Source organism: Mustela nigripes, chromosome 6 (genome assembly GCF_022355385.1).
Source record: "Mustela nigripes isolate SB6536 chromosome 6, MUSNIG.SB6536, whole genome shotgun sequence".
NCBI lineage: Eukaryota > Metazoa > Chordata > Mammalia > Carnivora > Mustelidae > Mustela > Mustela nigripes.
Genome location: NC_081562.1, coordinates 49,613,068 through 49,637,566, shown reverse-complemented (window position 1 = coordinate 49,637,566; position 24,499 = coordinate 49,613,068). Strand labels below are relative to the sequence as shown.

At 42.6% G+C, this 24,499-nt stretch overlaps 1 protein-coding gene across 5 annotated transcripts in view; it reads right to left on the bottom strand.

Annotated features, from left to right (window-relative positions):
* Positions 1–22,332, bottom strand: part of GRIP1 (glutamate receptor interacting protein 1) — a 672,623-nt gene extending 650,291 nt beyond the window's left edge. For all 5 annotated transcript variants that reach the window (XM_059402529.1, XM_059402524.1, XM_059402527.1 and 2 more), the window contains exon 1: positions 22,132–22,332. In XM_059402529.1, the coding sequence (XP_059258512.1) occupies positions 22,132–22,189 (58 nt within the window). In that variant the 5' untranslated portion in view covers positions 22,190–22,332. The remainder of the gene's footprint in view (positions 1–22,131) is intronic.
* Between the last annotated feature and the right edge of the window lie 2,167 nt (positions 22,333–24,499).

The following is a 24,499-nucleotide window of genomic DNA, read 5'->3' as shown; positions in this document are numbered from 1 at the left end:
AACTTAAGGGAATCTATCTAAAACATTTCAAAACACAAACCAATTACACAAAATAAATTTACACGTAAGTATGGAACATAATTAAAGTTTACTTAGAACCACAGTAGCAGGATCCTTCACTATAGGAAATAATGCTTGAGCGAACATGTAAATTCCCTCATCTTTCTTTAAAAGAGGAAAAGGGAAAAACACACCATTATCCTAAACATTTTCAGAATTTTAATTATATTATCCCACTCTTTATGGCATGTAAAATAAGAAGACTAAAAAATTACTAGGCTGTTAAATTTGCATTTACCTAATCAAATTGACATTGTGTTGGACTTTCTGATCTGTTGAATATAAGTTTTTATCTATTCGATACACAATAACCATTTACTGCAGAAGTGTTTTAATGAAAGTAGCATCTTAAAGGCTTTAAACATATCAGTAAAATCAAAGATGTTTTAGGAGCTCAATAAAATCACAAGTTCTGGTAGTTTTAATTAGATCTATTAAATCCCCATCATTGCTCAGATACAAGTTCCTATTTTTCTATTTAAAAAGGATATTACAAACATATATAAATAATGGCAATTAAATTTTTTGTCTATTTTGTTAATTTTAAAATGTGTTTTTATTGTAAAAATATTGGGACACACTGAAAAGTATTTTTTGAAAAATTCATCCACGATCCAATTACAAAATAACTGTCAATATTTTCATGCACCTTTATTTTCTGTTTATTTTTCATACCATTAAGGTCAATCCATTTATAATTTAATCTTACTTTTTATACCTAACATTTTAAAATGTTATGGAAAATCTCTTCTTAAAAATTATTGAGGGAAGAAATTTTGTTCCCTGCTGTGTCCTTGGCACAGGGTGTCCTGAAGACAGTGGCTGGCATATTATAGGCAACCAATGGTTATTTGTTAAATAAGTTAATCAATAAATAATTTTCCTACCCTTTGCTACCCCTGACTGTAGTGCTACACGTTTCGGTTGTTTCCCATTTTTCCCTATTCTGGGTAATGCCACATATCTTGGTACACAAAGATTTTTCAGTATTTAGGATTATTTACTTAAGATCAAATTTCAGGAGCTGATCACTGGGTCAAGGTTTATATCAACAATTTTTTTTAATTTTTTTTTCTTTTTAGGATTTTATTTATTTATTTGACAGACAGAGATCACAAGTAGGCAGAGAGGCAGGGAGAGAGAGGGGGGGAAGCAGGCTCCCCACTGAGCAGAGAGCCCGATGCGGGGCTCGATCCCAGGACTCCAGGATCATGACCTGAGCCGAAGGCAGAGGCTTTAACCCACTGAGCCACCCAGGCGCCCCTATATCAACAATTTTCAGACTACTTCTTTCAACACATCGCTTTCTCCAAAGCAGTACCTTTGCAGTGGCTGTTTCAGCACTCTTTGAAAAAGCTGTCCTGCCCTCACCTTGAAAATAGTGAGTGATCTCACGATGGTTTTATGTAGGTCTTTAATTACTAATATTGACTATTTCTCCAAATATATAGCAGACATCTGTGCTTCCTATTCTCTGAGTTGTTAGTCACACCATTTATCAATTTACTCATTCACTCTGTATCTACATATTCTTCCATTCCCTGGTTATGCTTCCCTTTATTCTGTTTTTGGGGAAAAAGTTGGGTCTGGTAACTCTTTCTTATTAACTTCAAAAATATATTGTCAGGGGCGCCTGGGTGGCTCAGTGGGTTAAGCCTCTACCTTCGGCTCAGGTCATGATCCCAGGGGCCTGGGATCAAGTCCTGCATGGGGCTCTCTGCTCAGCAGGGAGCCTGCTTCTCCTCATCTCTCTCTCTGTCTGTCTCTCTGCCTATTTGTGATCTCTCTCTCTGTCAAATACATAAATAAAATCTTTAAAAATATATATATATATATATATTGTCAGGTTCACACACAGACACACACACACCCAGACACACACACACACACACAAACACACACACACACAAATTTGATAAGGCTTTTAAACTATGGTTGTAATTATTTTTTTACTTAACTCTTTCATAAACAATTTTCTACATTATCAAATACCCTTGATGATACTATTAATGCCAACGGAATACTATGGTAAATAAGAACATGGACTTTAGACACATACAGGTATGAGTTCAAGTGTTGCCTCCAAAATCCTAACTATCCTACAAGACTTAACTTCTTTAAGCCCTTTGCTCATTGGTACAAAGAGGTTAACAATACCTATTTCAGATGAACTCTTGTCTAAATTAAAATTAAATAATATAACTTACAAAGCAATTTAATGATATGGTGATAACAGGTACTTAATAAGCACTATCAAATTAATGAGGGATGGATTAAAAGGTTACTTTGTTTTAATTTGCATTTCTTTATTTTTGATACTTGAGTTTGTACTTTTGCGTGTAATATGCACATGTGCCTTATGTGTGCGTGCGAGCGCTCATGTATGTATGTGTGTGTTTGTGTATGTCTGAGAGAAACAGAGAGAAAGTGACAGAGAGAGAGAAAGAGTGGTGCTATGACCACCCTTCACATATTTTTCCTGTTTCGATTAGGGTGATTTTTTTCCTTACTTCTTCTCATTCATTCCCTCATTCATTCCTTTATTCAACAATGACTTTAAAAATTATGTGCGCATTTTACGAGGGATAGTAAATTTGTGTCTTTTGATTTGCAAATGTCTTCCTACTTTACTACTTGCCTCTTAATTTTGTTTATAGTAGGTTCTGACGTATAGAATTATTAAATTTTCATGCAACTCACTCTCCTATTTTTTGTAACATGCTCAGAAATTCCTTTTCTGCCCTAAGGGGATCCTTTATCATCTGGAGTAGAAAGAGAATAAAGCCCTGTTAAATAAGTCTTGGCCTGAAAGAAAGAAAAACAAAATAACTGGCTTAATGTAGAACCAGATTTATAAAATGTTCATTTTACACTGTAATTTGTTTTTTAAGGGCAGACCGAACTTACTATATTTGTGTTTCTGGCAACTAGTACAACATATGACACACAGTGAGTTCTCAACAAATGCTGAATGCATTTAGAGAGAAAAGAGCAATCAGTAAGGGCAAAGTCAGTAACCAAACATCAAAATTGAGAAGACAGTTTTTAATCAGAGTGACACTGCACAACTACACAGAAAACACCAAGAAAGTTCAAAATGAAATATTCTACAGCACTGATATTCTTCTGTGGTTGAGGAAATAACACTTGCTCTTAACATTTTTTTCAAGTCCAACATATCTCTACCTACTGTGTTTGGTAGCCTTTCTCTAGGTATGTTCTGAACTATACCCACCAAGATGCTCCAACAGCAAGTGTCCCACGGTCAATCAAATTTGGCAACCAATGCACACAGCTTTACCCCTTCTCAGCTCAACCCACACCAGAGGCACAATGGACTTTTGCAGAAATAAACACTCTGGGAAATTTCTGCAGGTACTAGTTTCCAAAGAATACAAGAGGAAACTAATTTCAGAGTTAGTCTGGGGTGCTCAGACAGGAAGAAGAGAATGAGGGAAACATCGGGTTCTATCTAATAAGAAGCTAAAATCAGTATTCTGGGATTCCGGAAGATCCTGGACAACACATACACTTAAAACCCAGGACTAGAGGAGACACAAACCAGGCAGGAGTCCTTCAGGGATACTGGCAGGACTCAGGCCATGTGGTGGTGTGGGGAAGAAGGAAGCATCATGCAACTGGGACCCTGGAAGAGCCTAAAGATGGAATGAAGGGATCTGGCAGTTATGTCAAGCCCAGTCACCAAGAGCTGGGCTGGACCACAACATGGGGTGGGACTCCTATGGAAGCCAATCATTTGCTTCCCAGGTAGGCTGGTTATTCAATGTCCTTTACTAGGGGTGGGGCCAATACACTCTACAGAGAGATTTTTAAAGACCTCCACTCTAAGGTTTGTCTACTGTGGTAAGAGTTATGTGTGAAGGCTTGAGCTAAGTTACACCATGCTCCTTATTTAGTCCAGTGATGTACCGCATCCGTTCAGACTTGTACTTTTGCAGCAGATCCCTTACACCTCCCATCCCTACCACAGAGCACCAAGTGAGCAGAGCCCTCAGCATTGATTTCAGTAACAAACCAAGTTCCCCCAGGCAGCGGTTCCCCTGGAAGACTAGACCTGTGCTAGATAATGAACAAAGCAGAATCAGTCAACAGGGGAAAGGCAGGCCCTTCAGAGTAGCTACAAATAATGCAGGGTTGGGGGTAGAAGAGTCCTGAGCTGGCAAAAGGCATTCCCTCAGCTCCCAGGTTAGGCTGGACACAACCTCAAGCCAAAGAGCATCTCTGCAGGGGTTTTTTGCTTGGTTTTGTTCTGTATTTATCTGTAAGTCATTAACTGAAAGTGTTGAAACAAAATCCAAATCATCCTATCTTTGTAGGTTCCCTACACTGAAAGATAATACGCTGGTTGGTACGCTTATTTTATCGCCTTGGTTTAACATGTATCAAAAGCCTTACACTGAACAAAGCTATTGTTCAAATGAAGTCACCGTCAGGAAGAGAACTGAAAAATTGTGATTCAAGAGCCTGATGTCTCTCTGAACCACCTATCAGCCACAGAATAAACAGAGGCAGGTGATTTTATAATCAATCCTTTTATCCAGATATGTAGAATTCCACAGTGACTTTGGAGCCCTTAAATCTGATTCAGATTAGCCTAGTTAAGTTTGTAGGCTATGTTGATCATTGTTTTTTCAAATATTTGTAACCAATTGTTAACATTAGCAAATATTTATTTTAGCATGAGAAATCTGTGAACATTTGTGAACTCTTCTCCTCCTGAGATACAGGGATGTCCAGACATCCTGGAACCCCCACCTTCTAAAACAATCCCCGGCTAACTGCCTCTCGCACAATAACCTGGAAAGCGCAACTTCTCTTGTATGTGATCTTGCAATTAGTATATTCACCTAGATTTCACATTCTAAATATAGCTGCCATCACAGTTCTATATATAGACGACAGTTACTTCTACAGAAACTCTTAAAATCTACTATCACCATGCCAAGTAGGTGTTATTATGGGTCCTTTTACAAAAGAAGAAACTGAGAGGTCATAGAGTTTGCCTCAAACTGAGGAGCCATTCAAGGTGGGAGAGTTAGCATTTAAATCCATTTCTGATTCTAGAAGCTCACATCTCTAATTATCCTGCAGCAAAATCAAGTTGCCCAAATTGCTTTTCCATAATAGAAAGCATTATTTTGATCACCAAATGTTTTTCCCATATCTGCTGCATACATTCCAAACCTGAAAAGATAAGGAATCCATGGGGGGCCTTTGATTCATTCAGAGTCTTCCTTAGGTTAAACTCCAGGAGGAGTAGGGGTTTAGATCAATCAGTCAACAAGTGTTTACTGAATACATGATATTTATCATACCAGGCATTATAGAAAACATCTTGGAGTATCAGAATTTATTGTTATTTTGATATTCCATCATAGGGGGAAAAGGGAGGAAACCAAGCAGATACCTTGGGAATGTAGGAAGAAATAGAGAATGGTCTTAGAATGACAAGGAGCACTGAAGAGCAGTCAAATGACAGTTTACATGAAATAGGAGCCTGGGAAAATTGGTTGTTTAAGAGATGCTTTGGGGGCGGGGGGGTGGGAGGGACTATTGCATTAAACCAATAGCCTTAATCTAAGTATGATTCATGATTATGCTGAAATTTGAGATTATCTACCATGCAATCAACTGTATCTAAAGAAAAAAATGTAGTAAAGAATGCATGTATATATGAAATGCAGCCTTAGAACAAAGCACAATGCTATATAATAACATTATAAATGTTTTCCTAAAGAATATATAAGCATTCCCTAATAGGGTTGCCATCTAACTATGCAGCCTTTCGGTTTCAGTAGTAAACAAGGAAGTTGATTAAGTACTACTTCCTGTATTTGATAATAAGGAAGAACAAATGGCATAATAAATTATTCAATTAAAGGCCATTTTTTTATTTCATTCCATCAGAGGGCAATGAATTGGCTTAGGAAAAAACTGAGTAAAATATACTAATCTTCATTTTAGTGGCATGTTATTACACACTAGTAAAACCAACTGGACTCATCTAGGGCCAGAAAGAGGCTGTTAAAAGGATGTTGCCTTCAGTACTTTTTTAAGAATCAAGAACAACAACAACAACAACAAAAAATAGTATAGATAAGAAAATGTGTAAACTATTCATATTTACTTTAAAAAACCACCTTGTCTTTGGCACAACTTCTTCAAATACCATACATAACGAAAAAGTTTTGCTCTGTTTTGTTTACTTAAAGCAACTGTAAAATATAATCCAGTGGTATGACCTGGAACTAAGTTCTAATATACTCTACTCTAGGTCTATCTCTTTCCCATCATGATTTTTCATAATGCCAACCCATTGGTTCCCGTTATTCATTCAAGAAATATTAAGTATCCACCCAGTGCCTGCACGATGGTAGGCAGTATGGACAGTAGGCAGTATGGACACAAATAAGAAGACAACCACACAGGTGATGATACAACCACCGTATTTCAAAATATCAAGAAAAAGATTTTCACTGTAAAACATTCCTCTATCATTTCTGCTTTAAAACCATCTACTAGGGGTGCCTGGGTGGCTCAGTGGTTTAAGCCTCTGCCTTCGGCTCAGGTCATGATCTCAGGGTCCTGGGATCGAGGCCCACATCGGGCTCTCTGCTCAGTGGGGAGCCTGCTTCCCCCTGCCTCTCTGCCTACTTGTGATCTCTCTCTGTCTATCAAATAGATAAATAAAAAAAATCTTTAATAAAAAAAAAACCATCTACTATATCATCAACAGGGGCATATTTAAGCAGAAAATATTTGTAGTCTTAGACGTGAAAGGGCACTTTTCAAGGGCCAGCCCACAGATTGCCAATGACAGAAGAGAAGCTCCCTGGTCATCTGCCAGCTACCTTTCTCAGGGTAGGAGTAGTCTCTTTAGGTCTCCAATTCTTCTTCAACTCCACAGCGGAGACCAGGAATAACATGGTACCAAAATGGTTCCTGGTTCTTCTTCCCCTAGAGTCAAAATCCTTACGTTCAAACCTAAGCCCTGAAAAGCAATGGAAAATCTCCATGTGAACACAACTACTCTCATCTGAAAATCATTTATCTTGCTGTCAATTCACCAAACCTACTATGAGCCAAGCACTCTTCTGCGTGTTAGGGATACAGCAGTAACCAAACAGACAAAAATCCCTGCCTTCTTATTATTTAACAATAAACAATAGGAATATACAGTATACAAATAAGTAAGCCCAGTGAATAGTTTGTCATATCATCCTATGGAAAAAATTAAAGCAAGAAAGAGGAGTGTTGAAGAGGTTGCAATTTCAAGTAAGGTAGTAAGGGAAGGCCTCACTAGGAAAATGACCTTATGCAAAGACTTGAAGAAGGTGAGAGAGGAAGTTGTACAAGCAGAGGGAAGAGCAGGTGCAAAGAAAGACCCTGAGACAGGAACAAACTGGGTGTTTCTAAGGCCAGTGTGACTGCAATAGATGAGAGGAGGGAGCTGGAACAGGGCAATAAGGACAAATGGGTAACAGAGACTATGCAGAGCCTGGTGATGGAGGCCTTCTCCCTCGATTCTCACTCTGGGTGAGACAGAGTGCCACGAAAGTTTTTTGAGCAGATCTGACACCTTTTGAAAGTATCACTCTGGCTGTTTGGCAGTGACTTGTTAGAAGAACAAAGGACAAGGGGGCAAAAAGAAATCCAGTTAGGAGGAAAATGCAATGATCTAGGTAAACACAGGTGATGGTGGCTAACGGAGTTGGACATGGTAGAGGTAGGTGATGATGATCACATTATAGACACGTCCTGTAGGTGGAGTCAACAGGATGTTCTCACACACTAGATGTGAAGTATGAAGAGGTGGAGAAATCCAAGAGATACGTGAGGCTTTGTTGTGAGCAGGCAGCAAGATGGACCTGCCACGTACAAAATGAGCAAAAACCAGAGAGGAGCAGGCTTGAGGGAGCATGTCGGAAGCTTGATTTTGGACATTTTAGGTGTAAGATGCCAGCCTGTGAGACATTCAAATGGAGATGTTGAGAGTCAAGGGAATCTGGAAGCCTGGGGTTAAGAGAAAGGAGTAGGTTGAAGATGCAAATTGGGGAAGTGCCAGCATCATCAATGAGACTGGATAAAAGCACAAAAGAACAGGAGGTACAAGGGCCAATTGCTGGTGCACTCCACTATTTAGACATCAAGGACCTGAGGGGAAAAAACAGTAAAAGAGACCAAAAAGGAGGAGCTAAGGAGGGAAGAGGAAAAGTAGGACAATGTGAAAGTCCAACAACCCCGTGAATAAAGTGTTTGCAGAACGGGAGTAGTTCATTATCTCAGATTCTGCCGACTGGCCCAGTGATACATGATTGAGAACTGACTACTAGATGTAACAACATGGAGGTCATTGCTTATCTTGGTAGAAGATGGCGTAGGGCACAAAAACTGGCTTGGACTTGGTTCAAGAAAGAATAAAGAACTATTACAGAGTGAAAATAGGGACATCTCTCAAGGGATTTTGCTATTAAGAGGAGGAGAAAATTGTAGTGGTAACTGGAGGGACTGAGAAAGAGGGAAAAGAACATCATGGATCTATGCAGAGTGACAATAATCCAGCAGAGGGGGACACCGATGACACTGGAAAGAGGGGAGGATATGCTGGAGCCATGTCCTGGAGAAGGAATGGGATCCTGAGCACCAGGAGAGCCCTGGCCTTGCATAGGAGCAGAGAGTTCGACCACAGTAACAGGAGTGAAGACGGAATATATGAGCAGAGACACAGATAGAAATTCTCTTCTAATTGCTTCTATTTTCTACGTGAAATGGAAATAGGAAGCAAAGTTTTCAGCAGAGGGTGAGAATGGAAGAGGAGGTGTTGAAGGCTCGAGGAAACAGGGAAGAGTGGGAGGCATTAGTCATCTAAGAGGGCAGCAGCATGAATGAACTGACCAAGAAAGTGCAGCCTGATAAGCCGGCAGCGTGATCAGTGATTCCACTGGGGATCAGTGATTCCAAAACTCAAGAGAAACCAGTCAGCTTGACGCAATGCTTCTCTCCAACCACATTAATTGGCACAGGAAGAAACCAGAGTGGTGGCAAGTGGAGTTCAACCAGGAGGAGCTCTACAAAGTGAGAGAGGGATGAGGAAACGAAGAATCCACCTAAGAGACTGCTTATATGATGGAAGAGGAATTTAAGTTAGGTAGAAGGTAGACGAAGACATGGGAAGCACGTGGCTAGTACGTCTAAGGAGGGGAGAGTCAACAGGTTTTGGGCTCTCCTGAGATTGAAGGTCACTGGAGTTCAGGGTAACAGGAAGACAGGTGCCATGTGGACAGCAGAAGGCCTGAAAATGAGGTAATGGGGGGCGGCAGTCACAGTTCATGACACATTTCAGGGCAGCTAGTCTCCAACATACTGGTCTCAGGATGGCTTTACATTCTGAGAAATGAGTGAGGGTCCCCAAAAGTTACTGGTTACGCGAGTTATGTCCACTTGTACTTACCTATCACTATGCAAACAGGAAAGTTTTAAACACAAGAGTATGCAAGCATGCATTCCAGGCGGCTTCTGGAAAAGAACACTGAACACTCCCAAGACAAGGAAACTAAAAAGGTAAACAACGTCTTTGTATTATCATGGAAACACACCTCACAGACCGTCTAAAAGTGTCTTCCAGACCCCAGAGGCCACTGGACCTCATTCTGGTAACAGCGAGGGCCACTGAAGATGTGGTCCCAGGAGCAGGAAACGGAGGTACCGTGGTGGCTACAACCCCTGAAAGAGAGAAAGACACAGGACGGAGAAACCAAGAAACCAGAGGGATGATTTATAGGAATAGTGAACTCACAAGAACGGTGACAGAAAGAGTATGGTACAAGTGGCAGAGAGCCAGGAGGGAAATCGGCCACACACGGCAGGGAAGTGCCAAGAGAGGGGAGAAGCGGCTTGTAGAGGGCAAGGGCATGAGATTCAAAAGGAGGCATTTTCTGAAAGGGGGGGGGAAGGACAACAGCCGGGAAATAGCAGAGAAGAACAAAAAAGAGCTCCTATCCTCCTCCAGCAGAAGGTGAAAGAATACAAAGGAAGAAATGCCCTGACGGCAAGCCACAGGTCAGACCCAGCAAGTGAAGGGGAAGTTCACGGAGGAGACTGAGGATATAAAGGGTTTTGCTGATGATAAACAAGGAGTTCCAGAGGGTGCAATAGAACAGGAGGTAAGGGACCCAAAAAGGGGCCACACAGCATCTGTTCCACTTACTACTGCCACGTCACAAATGACCCTGAAACTTAGCTGCTTTTTAAGAACCATTTAATTATGCTAATAGCGTGTGTAGGTCTGGAATTCGGACACGACACAGAGAGAATGGCCTGTATCGATTCCATGATGGTCTGGGGCCCCCGCTAGGAAGATTTGAAGGCCAGAGCACTTAACGACTGTGGGCTCAAATTTTCCAAAGGCTCATTTATGCACCTGTCCATGGCCTACACTGGGAAGACTGAGGAGCAGGACTGCCAGCGAGAGCACCTACATGTGCCCTCTACAACAGAACCCACTTGCTCGTCAGAAGCAGGAGAGCCAGCCGGTAGCTCAGGGCTCCAAACATAAGTGTTCCAGCCAACAAGGCGGCAGCTGCATTGTCTGCTGAACCCCAGCCTCAGCAGGCACATGGCATCCAGTCCAGGAGACCCTGTTGGTTAAAGCAGCCACACGCCTGCCCAGATTCAAATGGAGGGGACACAGATACTCAGTGGGAAACCTGCCAAAAACCTGTATTTTAAACCATCTTCGAAGTACATCTTCTGTCCCAAAGGAGCAGTTTCCAGACGCTGAAGGAGGAAATGTACAGGAACGTGATATAAACCATGGACTAATTTTCTCTTCCTGTGTGTTGTGGACTGAATATTTGTGTCCCTATGTTGAGGCCCTTACTCCCAGCATGGCTATACCTGGAGATGGGCCTCTAAGGAAGTAATTAAGGTTAAATGGCATCATGAGAGTGGGGCCCCAGTCCCACAGGATTAGTGTCCCTATATGAAGACAGTCTTCTCCACCCCTTCCACCTCCACACTCATGCATACTCCAAGGAAAGGCTATGTGAGCACACATGGTGAGAAGACACTGTTGGCAACCCAAGGACAGAGCTGCCACCGGAAACTGACATGACACCTTGATCAAGGATTTCCAGCCTCCAGAACAGTGAGAAAATAAATTTCTCTTGTTTAAGCCACTCAGTCTGTGGTATTTTATGAAATCCCAAGAAGACTAGGACACCGTCCCCCTTCCTTTTTCAGTATGATGTGTAGAGACTGAAAGGGTAGGGTTTTGAGTAAATGAAGTCATTGAATGGAGAACCCGGGTCACACCCAATAATATTATGTACTGTTGATGAGAAAACAAAACTACTCTTCATTGGTAGGGCTTTTACACACACACGCATCATATCAGTTCAAGTTCACGAACAAAGCCAGATGAGGTGTTTTCTCAACAGATACAGCAACCCTACAGGTGTCTGATTCTAGCCTGGCAAATTTTCATTCTCCTAACTAAAATTATAGGGGGGAAAAAAGTGAAACATTAACAAAAAAACTAAATTTACATTGCCTTGTTCAAGGTTTTCATTTAATGAAAATGTGCTCTGCACATACTAGAAAATTATACATTTAAAAAAGAAACACTTGAATTCATCTGAGAAATCTAATTTTAGATGCCATTCACTTTTGGTCAACAATCTTGACACTTCTGAAGTGGGCAGGGTAGAAATCCTTCTGACTGTCGAAGTGTGACTTCACAAGCATAGTCGCATACTCTGCTCAGTCTTTGTCATGGAATTTATGAATATCAGTAGTAAGAGTTATAAATACTTGATGCTAGAAGATATCAAGAAGGAAAATTATTCACAGATTATATATCCCAATAAAATAAACAAACCAATAAATACTACTGTGTTATCTGAATATTCACCTATGTTATTTCCTACCATTTTATTGTTGTTTAACGTACTAACACATAAAATCTATGTTCCTTAACTTTTTCTCAAGTGATGAACTGTACCAAAAAACCACACAGACTGCTTATTTATGCTGTCAAACTCTGTATCCAATTTGCATATTGTCTGTTATATTCGACAACTGTGAAAACAAAATGAACACTTAGTAAAATAATGATTCTAACATCAATTCACATGAGAAGTCTTAGGAATATAGGGATCTCTTTTAAACATCTTTACTCAAAATACAAGGTAAACCTTTAAAACACATCAGTATCTAACAGTTAATGCACATTGCAATTATGCAGTCGTGAGAAGAAATATGTCAGTTCTCATGGTCACACATTTGCTGATGCAACATAAAGGACGGATTTCTAGTAAATAGTAATAGTAAAGCTATTAAGCTATTAAGTGAGAGAGGTGTGCATACCAGGGAGACCAATAGAAGGTACTGGTCAAAATGACTCTCCAGCTTCAAGCTACATCATCTCTGGGTTGCTTTGTTTCTTTTCTCTGTGACACTCAGATCTTAGGGAAAGACACCCATCTGAAATGGGAACAGAACTCTTCCCTGTAATCAATCACTCACTCACCCTTCTGACTCTTGTCCCTTCTAGTTTTAAGTTTTCAAGTCACTGAAGCTACTCCAGACAGCTGGTACAGCAGAAAATTGGGCGGGGTGGGGGGGGGACACACAGGAAGGGGCACGGGAACAAATGATCAGATATAAGTGTCCAATACCTGCAAGGGCTCCACACTCCCTGACAAGTACAAATGGAAAGAATATCTAACACCTGTGGAGTTTTGCAGGTGTTGGTGCAGATTTTGACCAAAGACCCTCATCAATGGTTATTTGCCACAGGCAGCACTCAACACACTTAACATCAGAACAATACAATGGTGGTATCCACAGAAGATGCTGTAGGACAGAGGCAGATGAGGGTGCCTCCCGAGATCCCACAAACTCCATCATGATTCAAGGAAAAGAGTTAAGTGCTTACTGGCTCCCAGGAGGGACGCAGAAACCCTTGCAGGACTGGTACCTAGAAAAGGCCTAGTTTTGACAAGAAGGTCACAGGCTACAAGGATCTCACAAGTAGAGACAATGGCAAGGTCCAGGAAGTCCAAATCAGCTGCCAGGATGACATTCAAAGACGAAACAGGAACAGTTTCATTTCAGTGGAGACCAGGGCACAACGCCCGGTCACTAAGCATGCCAAGTCTAGAGCAGAGGACGCAGTGAGGGTCACACAATGAATAAAGAGAAGGAGGGAAGAGAAAACCCTTGAGAAATGAGAGCAATGACCAAAGAGTTTTTAAACTGAAGACTTATTAATTAATAAGACCAGATGTCTTCCATCTACAATATGAATGGGATCTCAAAGGAAAGGTGGGAGCCACTAGAGAAAATAAATGGTTTCATTGGTATATCTTAAAACTAGTGTGCACATTTTAACACACACCTCTCTTCCATCCTTCTGAACCTTCTTCCCTACCCCCAACTACATAAACATATTTAAAACCGGTACTCTTCAAAGAATGGTCTGTGGTGAGTGTCATCAGGAAACTGTTTATTACTTGTCCATGGTTACATAAATACTGAAAATGAAGACAGGTGTTCAGAAATTCATATAGGAAGATGGGATTGCCCCAACATCCAAGTCTAGGATTAATGAGCTCATTTGTCTATAAACGGGGTAGGGACAAATACAGGTGTGGCCAGACTCAGATGACTCCGGTGAGACACAGTACACTCACTGGGCTATATAGGACCACATATCAGACTGGGATAAAAAAGAGCCCTTCGCCAGGTGTAGTGTAAGGAGCACTAATGTAGGGAGTGCCTGGATGGCTCAGGGGAATCAAGTCTATGATTCTTGGCTTCAGATCACGATGTGATTTCAGGGTCATGAGATTAGCTCTGTCCATTTCCCCCTCTGCCCTTCCACTCACTTGCGTGTAGGCACTCTCTCTCTCTCAAATAAACAAATAAATCTTAAAAAAAGAAGAAGGAGAAGCAGCAGCAGCAGCACTAAGGTAGATCAGCACACAGCCTAACATTGCTACTAACTGCATTGCCAATACTGGGTTTTGTATTTAGGATTACTTTGATGCAAAACAGACCAGTAAGAATGGAGGACTTCACATGTAAATGATGTGTTCATGCCCAGGAAAGACCAAGTGACAACAGATTGTTAAAACCAAGGTTCCAAAGGAGTTCAGCCAGGAAAAAAAGAAAAAAAAAAAGTGACAATATAACTTTCCAAAGCAACACGTGACAATTTGCTTTCCACAGCGGCAAGGACCACATTCACACTCCAAGAGCGAATTTAGTTTCAGGAAAATAATATCCAGTCACATAAAAATAAATGTCATTAATTTGAAAGTTATTGATTTTTCACGAGTTTTTTTTTGTATTTCATCTGTAAAATCTGTTTTGGTTCTGTGGTTGTACCAGAGCAATAAGCATCAGGAGTTTAGGCCCAGTTTTATGTTAGTACATATTTAAGTGGCAAAATAAAAATGAACTCAGCAGTAAAGATCTGCAAGACATTTTTTCTCCAGTAAAAAGGTTCTATACATGATTTCAATGTGAGAGGTAATGGTCCCTTGGACACTGGGTTGAGATCAGAAGCCGGGACTGGAGGGAGGCAGAAACTCAACAACAGGGCACAGGTGGCCTGGTGCACCTGGAGTCTGAGCCGGATTATCAGGGAAGAGGCTGTCTTGACTGTGCAGCTTTGTAGGTGTTGTCATTTAGTTGCATCATTTGAGTTGTTTTGTAACAAATGGAAGCCTAATGGAGAAACCTCACAACAGCCGAACTTCATTTTGAAGACTGAATTAAGATTTTTTTAAAGATACTTTTTTAAGTAATCTCTATATCCAACTTGGGGCTCGAATTTCCAGCCCAAAGATCAAAAGTCATATACTCTACCAACTAAGCCAACAAGGTGCCCTGAAAATTAGATTTTTACTTTTTACTTCTCCCCTTTGTAATATAACAGCTTTTACCCCATAACATAACCCCAGGGGGTCAGTATGCCAAGAATCATCCTAGTTTCACAGATGAGAAAAAGGAGGTTCAGAGGGGAGTCTGTGGCTAGGCCAAACAACCAGGAATATGGCTAAGAGACGACCTGAACCCCAGTTTTCTAATTTTGAGTCCCGTATAAGAAGCATTTTTAAACTTAATTCACAGAGTACTTAGCTGTTTTCAGAAAACAATATTAAAAACTCCACCCAATTCTATTATGAGGGGAAAAAAAGTGGTAGTCACATGACTACCACTTTTCTCTTTCAATTAAAAAAAAACCACTTAAAATTCCATATTAGTTATAGAAGGTTAATGCATAGAATTATTTTTCCTTTAGAATTAGACAGTATATGAATTTTACATAATTAAAAAAAAAGAAAAACTAGTGCACATTAAGCTACCACCATGGTCCAATCACTTTAGTGGCCCTCTATTTTCACATTGTTCTATCAGATGATGTTTACATTTTTTCCCCTACATAAAATTGGTGAAGACAAAATAAAGGCAAAATGAGGTAGAAAGAATACCAGTCTCTATATCAAGGCACTGGGATTTATGATACAACTCTGACTCTAACTGCGACCTAAAGCAGAGACCTACATGGCCCCTCACCACCACCACCACCCCCTCTACCCCCTGCCGCCATGTTTCCCACATTCACCTGTGTACCAAGTCCTCCTCCTGAGGACCTCCGCATGGCCTGAAACAGGGCATAGCCTCCTGGTGACCCCACCCCTCCAGTGCTTCCCTTTTTGAATATTTTCTCCTTGCCTCTAGGGTGACCCTTCCAAGATATAAATCTGATCCCTTCACTTTTTTATCAGAAAACCTTCATTTAACCCAACGCCTGATGGAGAAAATGGGAACTCTTCAATCTGACATATGAAGTCCTTCCAAATCTGGCCCTCTCTGGTCTCATCTTCTCCACCTAGCCTCCCCACCTCATGGGGAAATGCATATTCATATCCTACATTCCATATGTATGGTCCTATTCTACACCTCAGCCCCTTAAGAAACCAACAGTGGTTCCTGGCATATTTTATTCTACAATGCTTTGGAGTACACCACGCCCATTGCCTGAAATTTCTACCCTCACCTCCCCGCCTAACCTTCTAAGTTCCTCTCCTTCCTTCAAGTCTTTTAACACTTCCTCTGTACCACCTCCTCAGACAGGTAATCCCTATTCTCTGCTCCCCCGGCACTAATCTTTACAGAAGAGAGGCTGTACTGAGTTATTTGTCAGATCCATGACTCTCTAACTGTACATAATAATAATCTCTTTGAACATGGGAACCATGATTTTCTCATCCCCAGTACCCAACATGGCAGTTACTGGTTAATAAAAGTTTGCTGAATGTATGAAAAAAGTGGCTTTAAGAGTTTCTTCATCTTCATGTCAGCCAGACTAGAATGTATCAATGACCTCGCCTCCATATCATTCTGTGTTTTAGTATGGCTTTTCACAAAACACTCGATTTTTTTTTTTACTGGTTTATGAAGTTTTTAAAGAATAAAAATTCATCATTTCATCATTTCATCAGCAGGACACCTTGAGGCGTTAAGTTTACAGATCTATATCAAGATGTCATAAAAATAATGAGTTGCTCTTACGGAGCCCGGAACTATATCAAAGATACTGTCATAAATTCCACATTTGTTAATTTCATTGATTCCTCCCGTGAGGCCGATGTGATTTGTCCTCATCTTCAAGAAGAGAATACAAGGACTTAGAGGACTTAAGAGACCACAGAGCTAGGGAGTGCTGAAGGGATTTAAACCCATTGTTACTTGACTTCCAGTACCTTGTCCACCACGATGCTGGGTGGAGCTAAGGAACCCAGCTGGGATACTAACCCCGTCTTCACATTATTTTCAACACCTGATTTGCTGCCTAAAGTTTAATCACTGTCGAAATGAGAGGCAGTAAGAAAGTCAATCAGGTGCATTTTAATTGGCAAATATATTTAAAGAACATTAACATTCCCATAAAACTGACTGTACCCTTTGGTCACTGACATGCCTAAACAAGTAGGTTTCTTGACTAAGGAAATTCGTATTGGTAGGTGTTTATATGTATATTTAGACAAACTTTGAATTTATAAAGAAATACAATTTATTTTTTTAAAGATTTTATTTATTTGATAGAGAAAGACACAGGGAGAGAGGGAACACAAGCAGGGGGAGTGGGAGAGGGAGAAGAAGGCTTCCTGCCCAGCAGGGATCATGAAGCCTGGGATCATGACCTGAGCCGAAGGCAGATGCTTAACCAATCAGCCACCCAGGACCCCCAACAAATAAACTTTAAAACTTCAAATAAACTTCAAACCCAGCTTTTGCTTTTGCATTTGAATGTTGTTCCGTTAGACATGTTACTTTGTATCACTATTACTATTGTATTTTGTATTACTAAACTACAATTATAATTTAACTGAAAATAAGCTGATCGGATCCTAAGTGCCTTAAGGCATCAGCCATCCTGCAACATTTAATATAACAGTTTTTAAAACAATGATATTCAATTCTCAATATCCTTTACCAGCTTAAGTTGATACTTCTTTTTCTTGGTGAAAAAAACCAATCAGGTTACTGCAGAAGAAAGTATTATCTGAAGTCCCTTTGTTTGGCTACTGAGCCTTCTGATAGCTAGGCTGAGAGTTCGGATGGATGGCTTTAATTAAATAAAATGTTGGCAAAAAAGCAAATGCACAATGGCTATTAACAATACAGTAGTTTCCCAGTTTGTCACAGGGAGGAAAAATAACTAATTCTTGTTAATTCTTGCCTTCATGGCAAATACTCTTTGGAAAGAAGGAAAACTATGGAATTATCAAATCTTTGGTGGAAGAGCCATTCTCTTAAATGATTATCTTTAAGTGTAGTCAAATAATTCTCCTCAAAAATATGTTGATACCTTAATCCTTATTGTTAGAGTTAATAAACCTAGCTGGTCAGTTTGTCAAAAGCCCAAAATATACTTTGGAAGTTTTGTCTCACTATATGTAACTAAAAACCCTTTTGATGAATTCTTGATGAAAGATTTAGTGTTAGTTTATTTGGTCTAAAAAAATGCATGTTTTATCTGTGTGTGTATCTGTAGATAATTATGCTAAAAATTTCATCTCAAGAAATGTAACTTAACTTCTTTTTTTGCATTATTTCTTTAGAAACTGGTGCCCTGAGTCGTGGATTTTTAACTTTAAGCATTCTTCCCCCCCCCCCCCCCATTCTGTGAGCATCAGTTGCTTCATCTGTCAGGGGAAATAATAATACCTACCTTACAGGCATGTGGTAAGATTTATACCAAATAATGCATGTGAAGTGTCCAACACCATGCCCAACGCATAGCTGACTTCCCATGCATTTTGACTTCTTCTCTTTTCCCCACAGCACTCCCCAGTCAAATGTCAAATTTCAAACTGAAATTTTTGATAAGTAGGTTGTATAGAATAGAGACCAGATCTCCTTGAGGTGCAGAAAATGAAATGAACCAAAGATATAATAAAAGCACACTACTTAAACCACCTGTGCTTTCTCATAGGTACTTCATAAAAACTAAATTCTTTGTATCTACAGAGATCCAAATATTCTCAGTTAACAGAACGGAAGCAAAACCCCAGACATGATAATTTCTGCAGAAGTCCAAAGGGAAGTTCTCAAGTTTACTTGTATGCCTCCAAAACTCAAGAACAGAAACACGAAGAGAAAGAGAGCTATACAAAATGCATATATTTTCCCCTGACGAATACACACACACACACACACAATTTACTAACCAAAGCCACAGAAATCAGAAGGGAAGCTACAAGGCAAAGGAAGCATCCTTAATTACTGAGACTTTCCTTAACAGCTGTATTTCTATTACACATGATAAACTAATAAGCAGATTAAAACAACTAATACATTACTTAATTTAATTCGAGTGGTATATTAAACAGTTTTCAGAATCATTTCTCTTCTCCTAAAACATTTACCCAGAAGCGCAGTAGGTGACTTTTCAATGGATTGGGTTTATCAGCTCCAGCAGAAAGGGGTGGGGGCAGATAAAAGTGTCCTGAATTTTAATAGTATGTCATTGTATGTGGGTGAATCTTAATAGGTCATTGTGGAAGTGACTGCATTAACTGCAACAACCTATCTGTTACAGTTGCTCTGCTCAGCACTGCAGGCAGTAGCAACAGTTCACTCAATATGATCTTGACAGAAGCCTTCGAGATGAACCCAAGTTATGAACGGTGTGTAGGTATGGGAAGAAATGATACAACTCTCTCTTTGTATGCGATAATACCAAGAAGGCAGTTTCCCTAAATCTTTGCGTTGAGATTAACATTTTTTTTTTAAAGAATAATGCTAAGAAATACTTGTTCAAATATGTGGTCCTTAATGAAGCTAGCAGTCTGTATTAATTTGCATTAAGTTTCAGGAAGAGATTTAGCTAAACAAAATCTACATGAAAAAATGTTATGCTAGAGTAGTCTCCATAATGGGTTTTAGAATGTTTAAATGGAAATTGCAGTTGGGGGTGGGGGGAGGATGTGGAAAAAAGCAATGGTTGTATGAGCACAACCAACCTTAGAATTTAATAATATTTGAAATTGGCATTTTGGCCAATGTTATCCCCAGACAAAATTTAAAACGTACTTATTCTCTCTATGTTCATTACTTTCCTGACCAACCTGATAGTTCAATATTTTTGTTTATATTTAACAAGAACTAATTCAAAACTGTTTGAATCATTTAAAGTTATAAATTCCAAGGGGGAAAAAAAAGCTAAATACAAGCTGATTACAAATGCAAATAGAAAACATTGCTCATTACAATAATATTCACCAAAAATAATTAGCCAATTACAAGAAGTGTCCTTTGACATATGCATTAAAAATCAAGCAGGCAGCTCAGTTAATTTAAAAATGTGTGTTTCTATGTGCATACACACACACACACACACACACACACACACACAACCAAAACACAAACAGCAGGTAGGAGATTTTAAAAGAAACAAACCACATATATTTGTACATTTCCAATAGATCAGGACCTCAAAAAGAAATGTGACAATCAAATTGGAAACAATACTAATTAGAAAAGCATCACATGATATAAGCAAGAAGAAATCCTTAAGGTGTAAAAAGACACCAAGTAACAAACATCCCTGCTTCTCCTATTGTTAAAGATAAAGTAGAATACCCAATTTCTGACTCAGATTTTTATGTTCTGGAGGAAATTCAGTCTTATCTCCACCAAGCAGATTAGGTGATCATCTTTCAAAGTTACATATACTTCTAAAAGACGTACAAGTACATTTTGTTGCAACCTCAAAATCTACCCATTTCAGCATTCAGATAAAACTTGTTGGCAGAACTGCAATTTTTTTTAGCAAACAGATCCATTTAGCACCAAGTTCATTGTGACATTTAGTTGATAGGACAGACACTCCATGCTTGACAGAATGCTTTCATTTAGTGCTTTTACCTGGTTATAAATTATTGGTACCACCATTTGCAGCTTTAAAGATATGATTTACTAAAGGGAAAAGCAGGAGCATTTCTAAAGCAAGGGTGCCTTTTGAGTGGGTAAACATAAGGTCACCTGCCAGAAAGAGTGCTAGAAAATGAATTCACATATCTTATAAGGAAGTGGTTAAAAAGGGATGAATTCCCTGAGTCATTAAACAGGATATAAACCAAAGACAGGTTGTGCCACCTAGAGAAAAACTGGAAATCAGTACATTGGCTCTTCAGCAGTAAGCATTATTTCAAAAGCCTGAAACTTTTGGCATGCCCAGTAACCAAACCACCCTCCATATCAGCCCATCAAGCTGCTGAAATTTAAGCTCTGCCTTCTCCACACACCAGATTTGCCGCCTCCTGCTTTCCTCACTCACCCACCCACACAGCACCATTTAACCTCAGCACCGACTGTTGCCACAGCCCATGCGGACCCAGCATCCTGAAACACATCCAATTCTAAAGCGTTTTCCTCGAAGCCAGGGCCGGCAGGGGTGGGAGGAGCAGGGGAATAAAGCCTGACGGACCTTGCCAGCCAGGGTCCCTCTGGATACTAGCCCAGACACGGCGCACACGTCTTTGGCCCAGGGATGGGGGCGGGGGGGGGGGGGTGTGGATAGGAAATTCTGGTGCACTCGGTACATCATATCCAGGTTACCGAGCTGAACTCCCTGGCCAACCTCTGCACAATCCAAACAGCATGCAATGACCTCAACAGAATTAAGCCTTTTAAGTGCAAAGGGCCTTCAACTTTCCTCTCCTCGACTCACTGAGAAGCAACGTGCCCAGCACACTTTGTCGGGCAGAAGCACAAAAGGTCTACAAGCAACCTGGCACGCACAGCCGCCTTTACAAAAGAAAATAGACAGTAATTATGAAAAGCCCGCAGTCCTGCGGTATTAACTTGACAGCGGGCACTGCGCTAGGGCATAACTCATCTCCTAGGCATCACTCCGGGCCCCAGACCCTCAGCCTAGGGACAGCATTCCCCTCCTCCCCCCCCCCCCCCGAGACCTGCGGCAGCGCCCACTTCCCGCCCCCAAGCTCTTCCTCCTCCTGCTCCTCCTCCTCACTCAATCTCCAGCAACTTTGGGCACCGTAGCACCATCGAAGCCCAGCCAGAGGCGGGGACACCGCGAAGGCGGCCGCGGGAGAAGGAAAGTTTGAAAAGTCACTTAAAACACTGCAGGACTCCCCGCCCCCCCAGCACCCACCCCATAGACAGGCGCGCGGGGCTCCACGTGCGAGCGGGCCCTGGAGAAGCTAGAGTAACCCCTACGTGCTCCAACCCCCCTCCCCCGGCAAAATCTTTCCCTAAGCGAAAAGTTCCCTGCTGCTGCCCCCTCCCTCTTTCCCCTTCTTCCCTCCCCCCACCCCCTCCCCACCAAAGAAATCTCGTCCAGTTCGCAAGGCGCCGCCTCTCTCCGCCCGCCGCCCGGGAGGGCGCGGCGCCCCTCCCCCGTCAGCCGGTGGACAGGTCGGGGGGAGCTGGGGGAGAGGGAGGCACCGGGGGCGGCCCCTGGCCCGGACCCCCCTTCCCTGCCTTCCCCCGCCCCGTCGCCTCACTCACCTCTCTCCTGCTCTTCCGCCTGCAAGCAGATGGGGATATTCTTCTTCCAGCCCGGCATGGTGTCTGCTCCCTGCGCTCGCTCTCGGGCTCGCTCTTCCTCGCTCGCTCGCCCCCTCTCTCCGGGGCTCGCCGCGCCTCCCCGCTCGCCCTCTCGGGCCGGCCGCGGCGCGCTCGGGGCTGCTCAGCGGGGCTGGGGCGCCGAGGCGGCTCCCGGGCACATCGAGGCGGCGCCGCGCGCCCCGCGCTCGCCTCAAACTCGCCGGCGGCTCCCGGTGGCGGCGGCCGGGCCAGGCGGGCCGGGCCGGGCCGGGCTGCCTGGGCTGCAGCAGCGGCCGCCGCGGCGTGGACGACAGGCCGTGCGGGGCCGGGGGCGGGGGCCGCGTGCAGGCCGAGAGCTGGGGACTGCGGAGCCCCCCCGGGAGATGGGCGCCGGCGGGAGGAGTGGACTCGCGCCGCCGCCTCCTGCCCCTCCTCCTTCTTCTTCTTCCCCTTCCTTGTCTCTCCGCCGCCAGCAGGTGGGACTCGTAGCAGCCGCCGCCGCACAAAGCTCCGCGGGCGGCAGGACTGAGGCTGCGGGCTCCCCGGGCGCCTCTCGGCGGAGCCTCCCCCGAGACGCGCGCGAGGCTGAGCGGGCACGGAGGGGGCGCGCGCGCTCACACCCTCCGCGCCCCGGGCGGCCGGCCTGCGAGGCGCGCCCGGCCCGCCAGGTACCGAGCTGGCACCGAGCCGCGGGTGCGGAGCCCACGCCGCTCGGCCGCGGCCGCCACTCCTCCCTCCCAAAACCCCAACCCGCGGCTCCGGCGGCTTAGGCAACGACCTCGATGAAGTAGGGGGCAGTGTCCTTCCCTCTAGTCCCTCCTCCTCCTCGCCGCTCTCCCCCGCCCTGGCCGTCGCCCCCTCCCCCGAGTGGAGACTTCGCAGCCACGGATTCGCTAACTTCGCCCTCAACTAAGGGAAATAGCAACTTTCGGGATGGCCAGCGCCGGTTCCAGAAATACGTCTTCTGGTGGAGTGGGAAGGGCGTGAGTGGAGAACCTCTTTTGTTTTCAATGAAGCAAGGAGACCGTGGTTAAGTGAATATTTAATCGCTGTCTTCAAGTAGGAGAAGGCTTTTATGATCAGGTTTTACGATTAGTTTCTCTCCCTTGTCATAGGCTCATAGAATATCCGTGGAAGAATGGGTATGGGGGAAGGGGACAGCTTTACTGTAGCCTGGAAGATTCTGCCCAGACATGGGGGCGCTTGCTTGTGATTTCGAAAGGATAATGCTAGGAAGGGCTCCTGACAGTCTTCCAAATGACACTTGGCAACTGTCTGCCCTGTGGGGTTAGGACATCCATCTGCCTCAAAGCTGGGGGCCCGGCTAGATAATACCTATGTCTTCACCTCCTGAGTGCCTGGTGTGGACTGAAGAATTTCGCCCCTGAGGCTGTAACTACTGGTTTGTAGTTGTTGGGGACCAACCACCGCACTGTAATGACTCTCTCTGTCCTGCAGTTTATTTTGGCCTCGGAAGGAATTGCAGTTTCTCTCCCAAACTGAGGACATTGGTTCTTGCCAGCCCATTCTCTCTCTTCTGTTGGAAACATAATTGCACAGCCGGAGAAATACACCAATTACCAAAAAAAAAAAAAAAAAAAAAACCCCAGAAAGATAGGATTTTTTTTTTTCGTTGCCACTGCATAATCAGTCTTATCAGTCTGGGATGTTTGCTCCTGCCACTGTCACTTAGCTGGGTGGCCAGCTGTCATTCCAGGGCTGTCCAGCTGCCATTCCAGAACTGTCCAGCTGCCAAAGACAAGTGGCATTCTCTTGCCTAAGGCAAGGAGAGGCCCAGGTCTAGAAGCTTCAAAGGTAAAGGAATTGAGGGCTGAAGGGAGGGCAAAGTCAAGTCATCCCTGCGGGTTATCAATAGAAATCCAGTCTGAGCAGCACAAATCTTCTTTCCAGACTCTTTGAGAAGTAAAATCCAGAAAATCAATATAAATGTAGCACCTGTTACTCTTAAATGGTTCACCCTCCATCCTGAAATAAACAAGACTGCTTGATACCTTTGTCTTGACTTCATCTTATTTCAGGATCTGGTCCCACCAATCTTATGTAGAGAAAGGCATTTGTCATTGATTCCCTCAAAGGAACAGGGCAAACCCAGCTATAACCAGGATAGCTGGTATATGTATACAGGCAAAGATCTAGGTTTTGATGACATAGAAATCACCACAACATTGGCTATACTTTTTGTTTTAAAGGTAACTTATATAGCATTTTATAAGTATGTGGTGGTTCTAACAGGCATAATCCAGACCTATACACAAAGGTGTGGATTGAATCATGTCCATATAATTACATCACAGTCAGTGGTGCAATT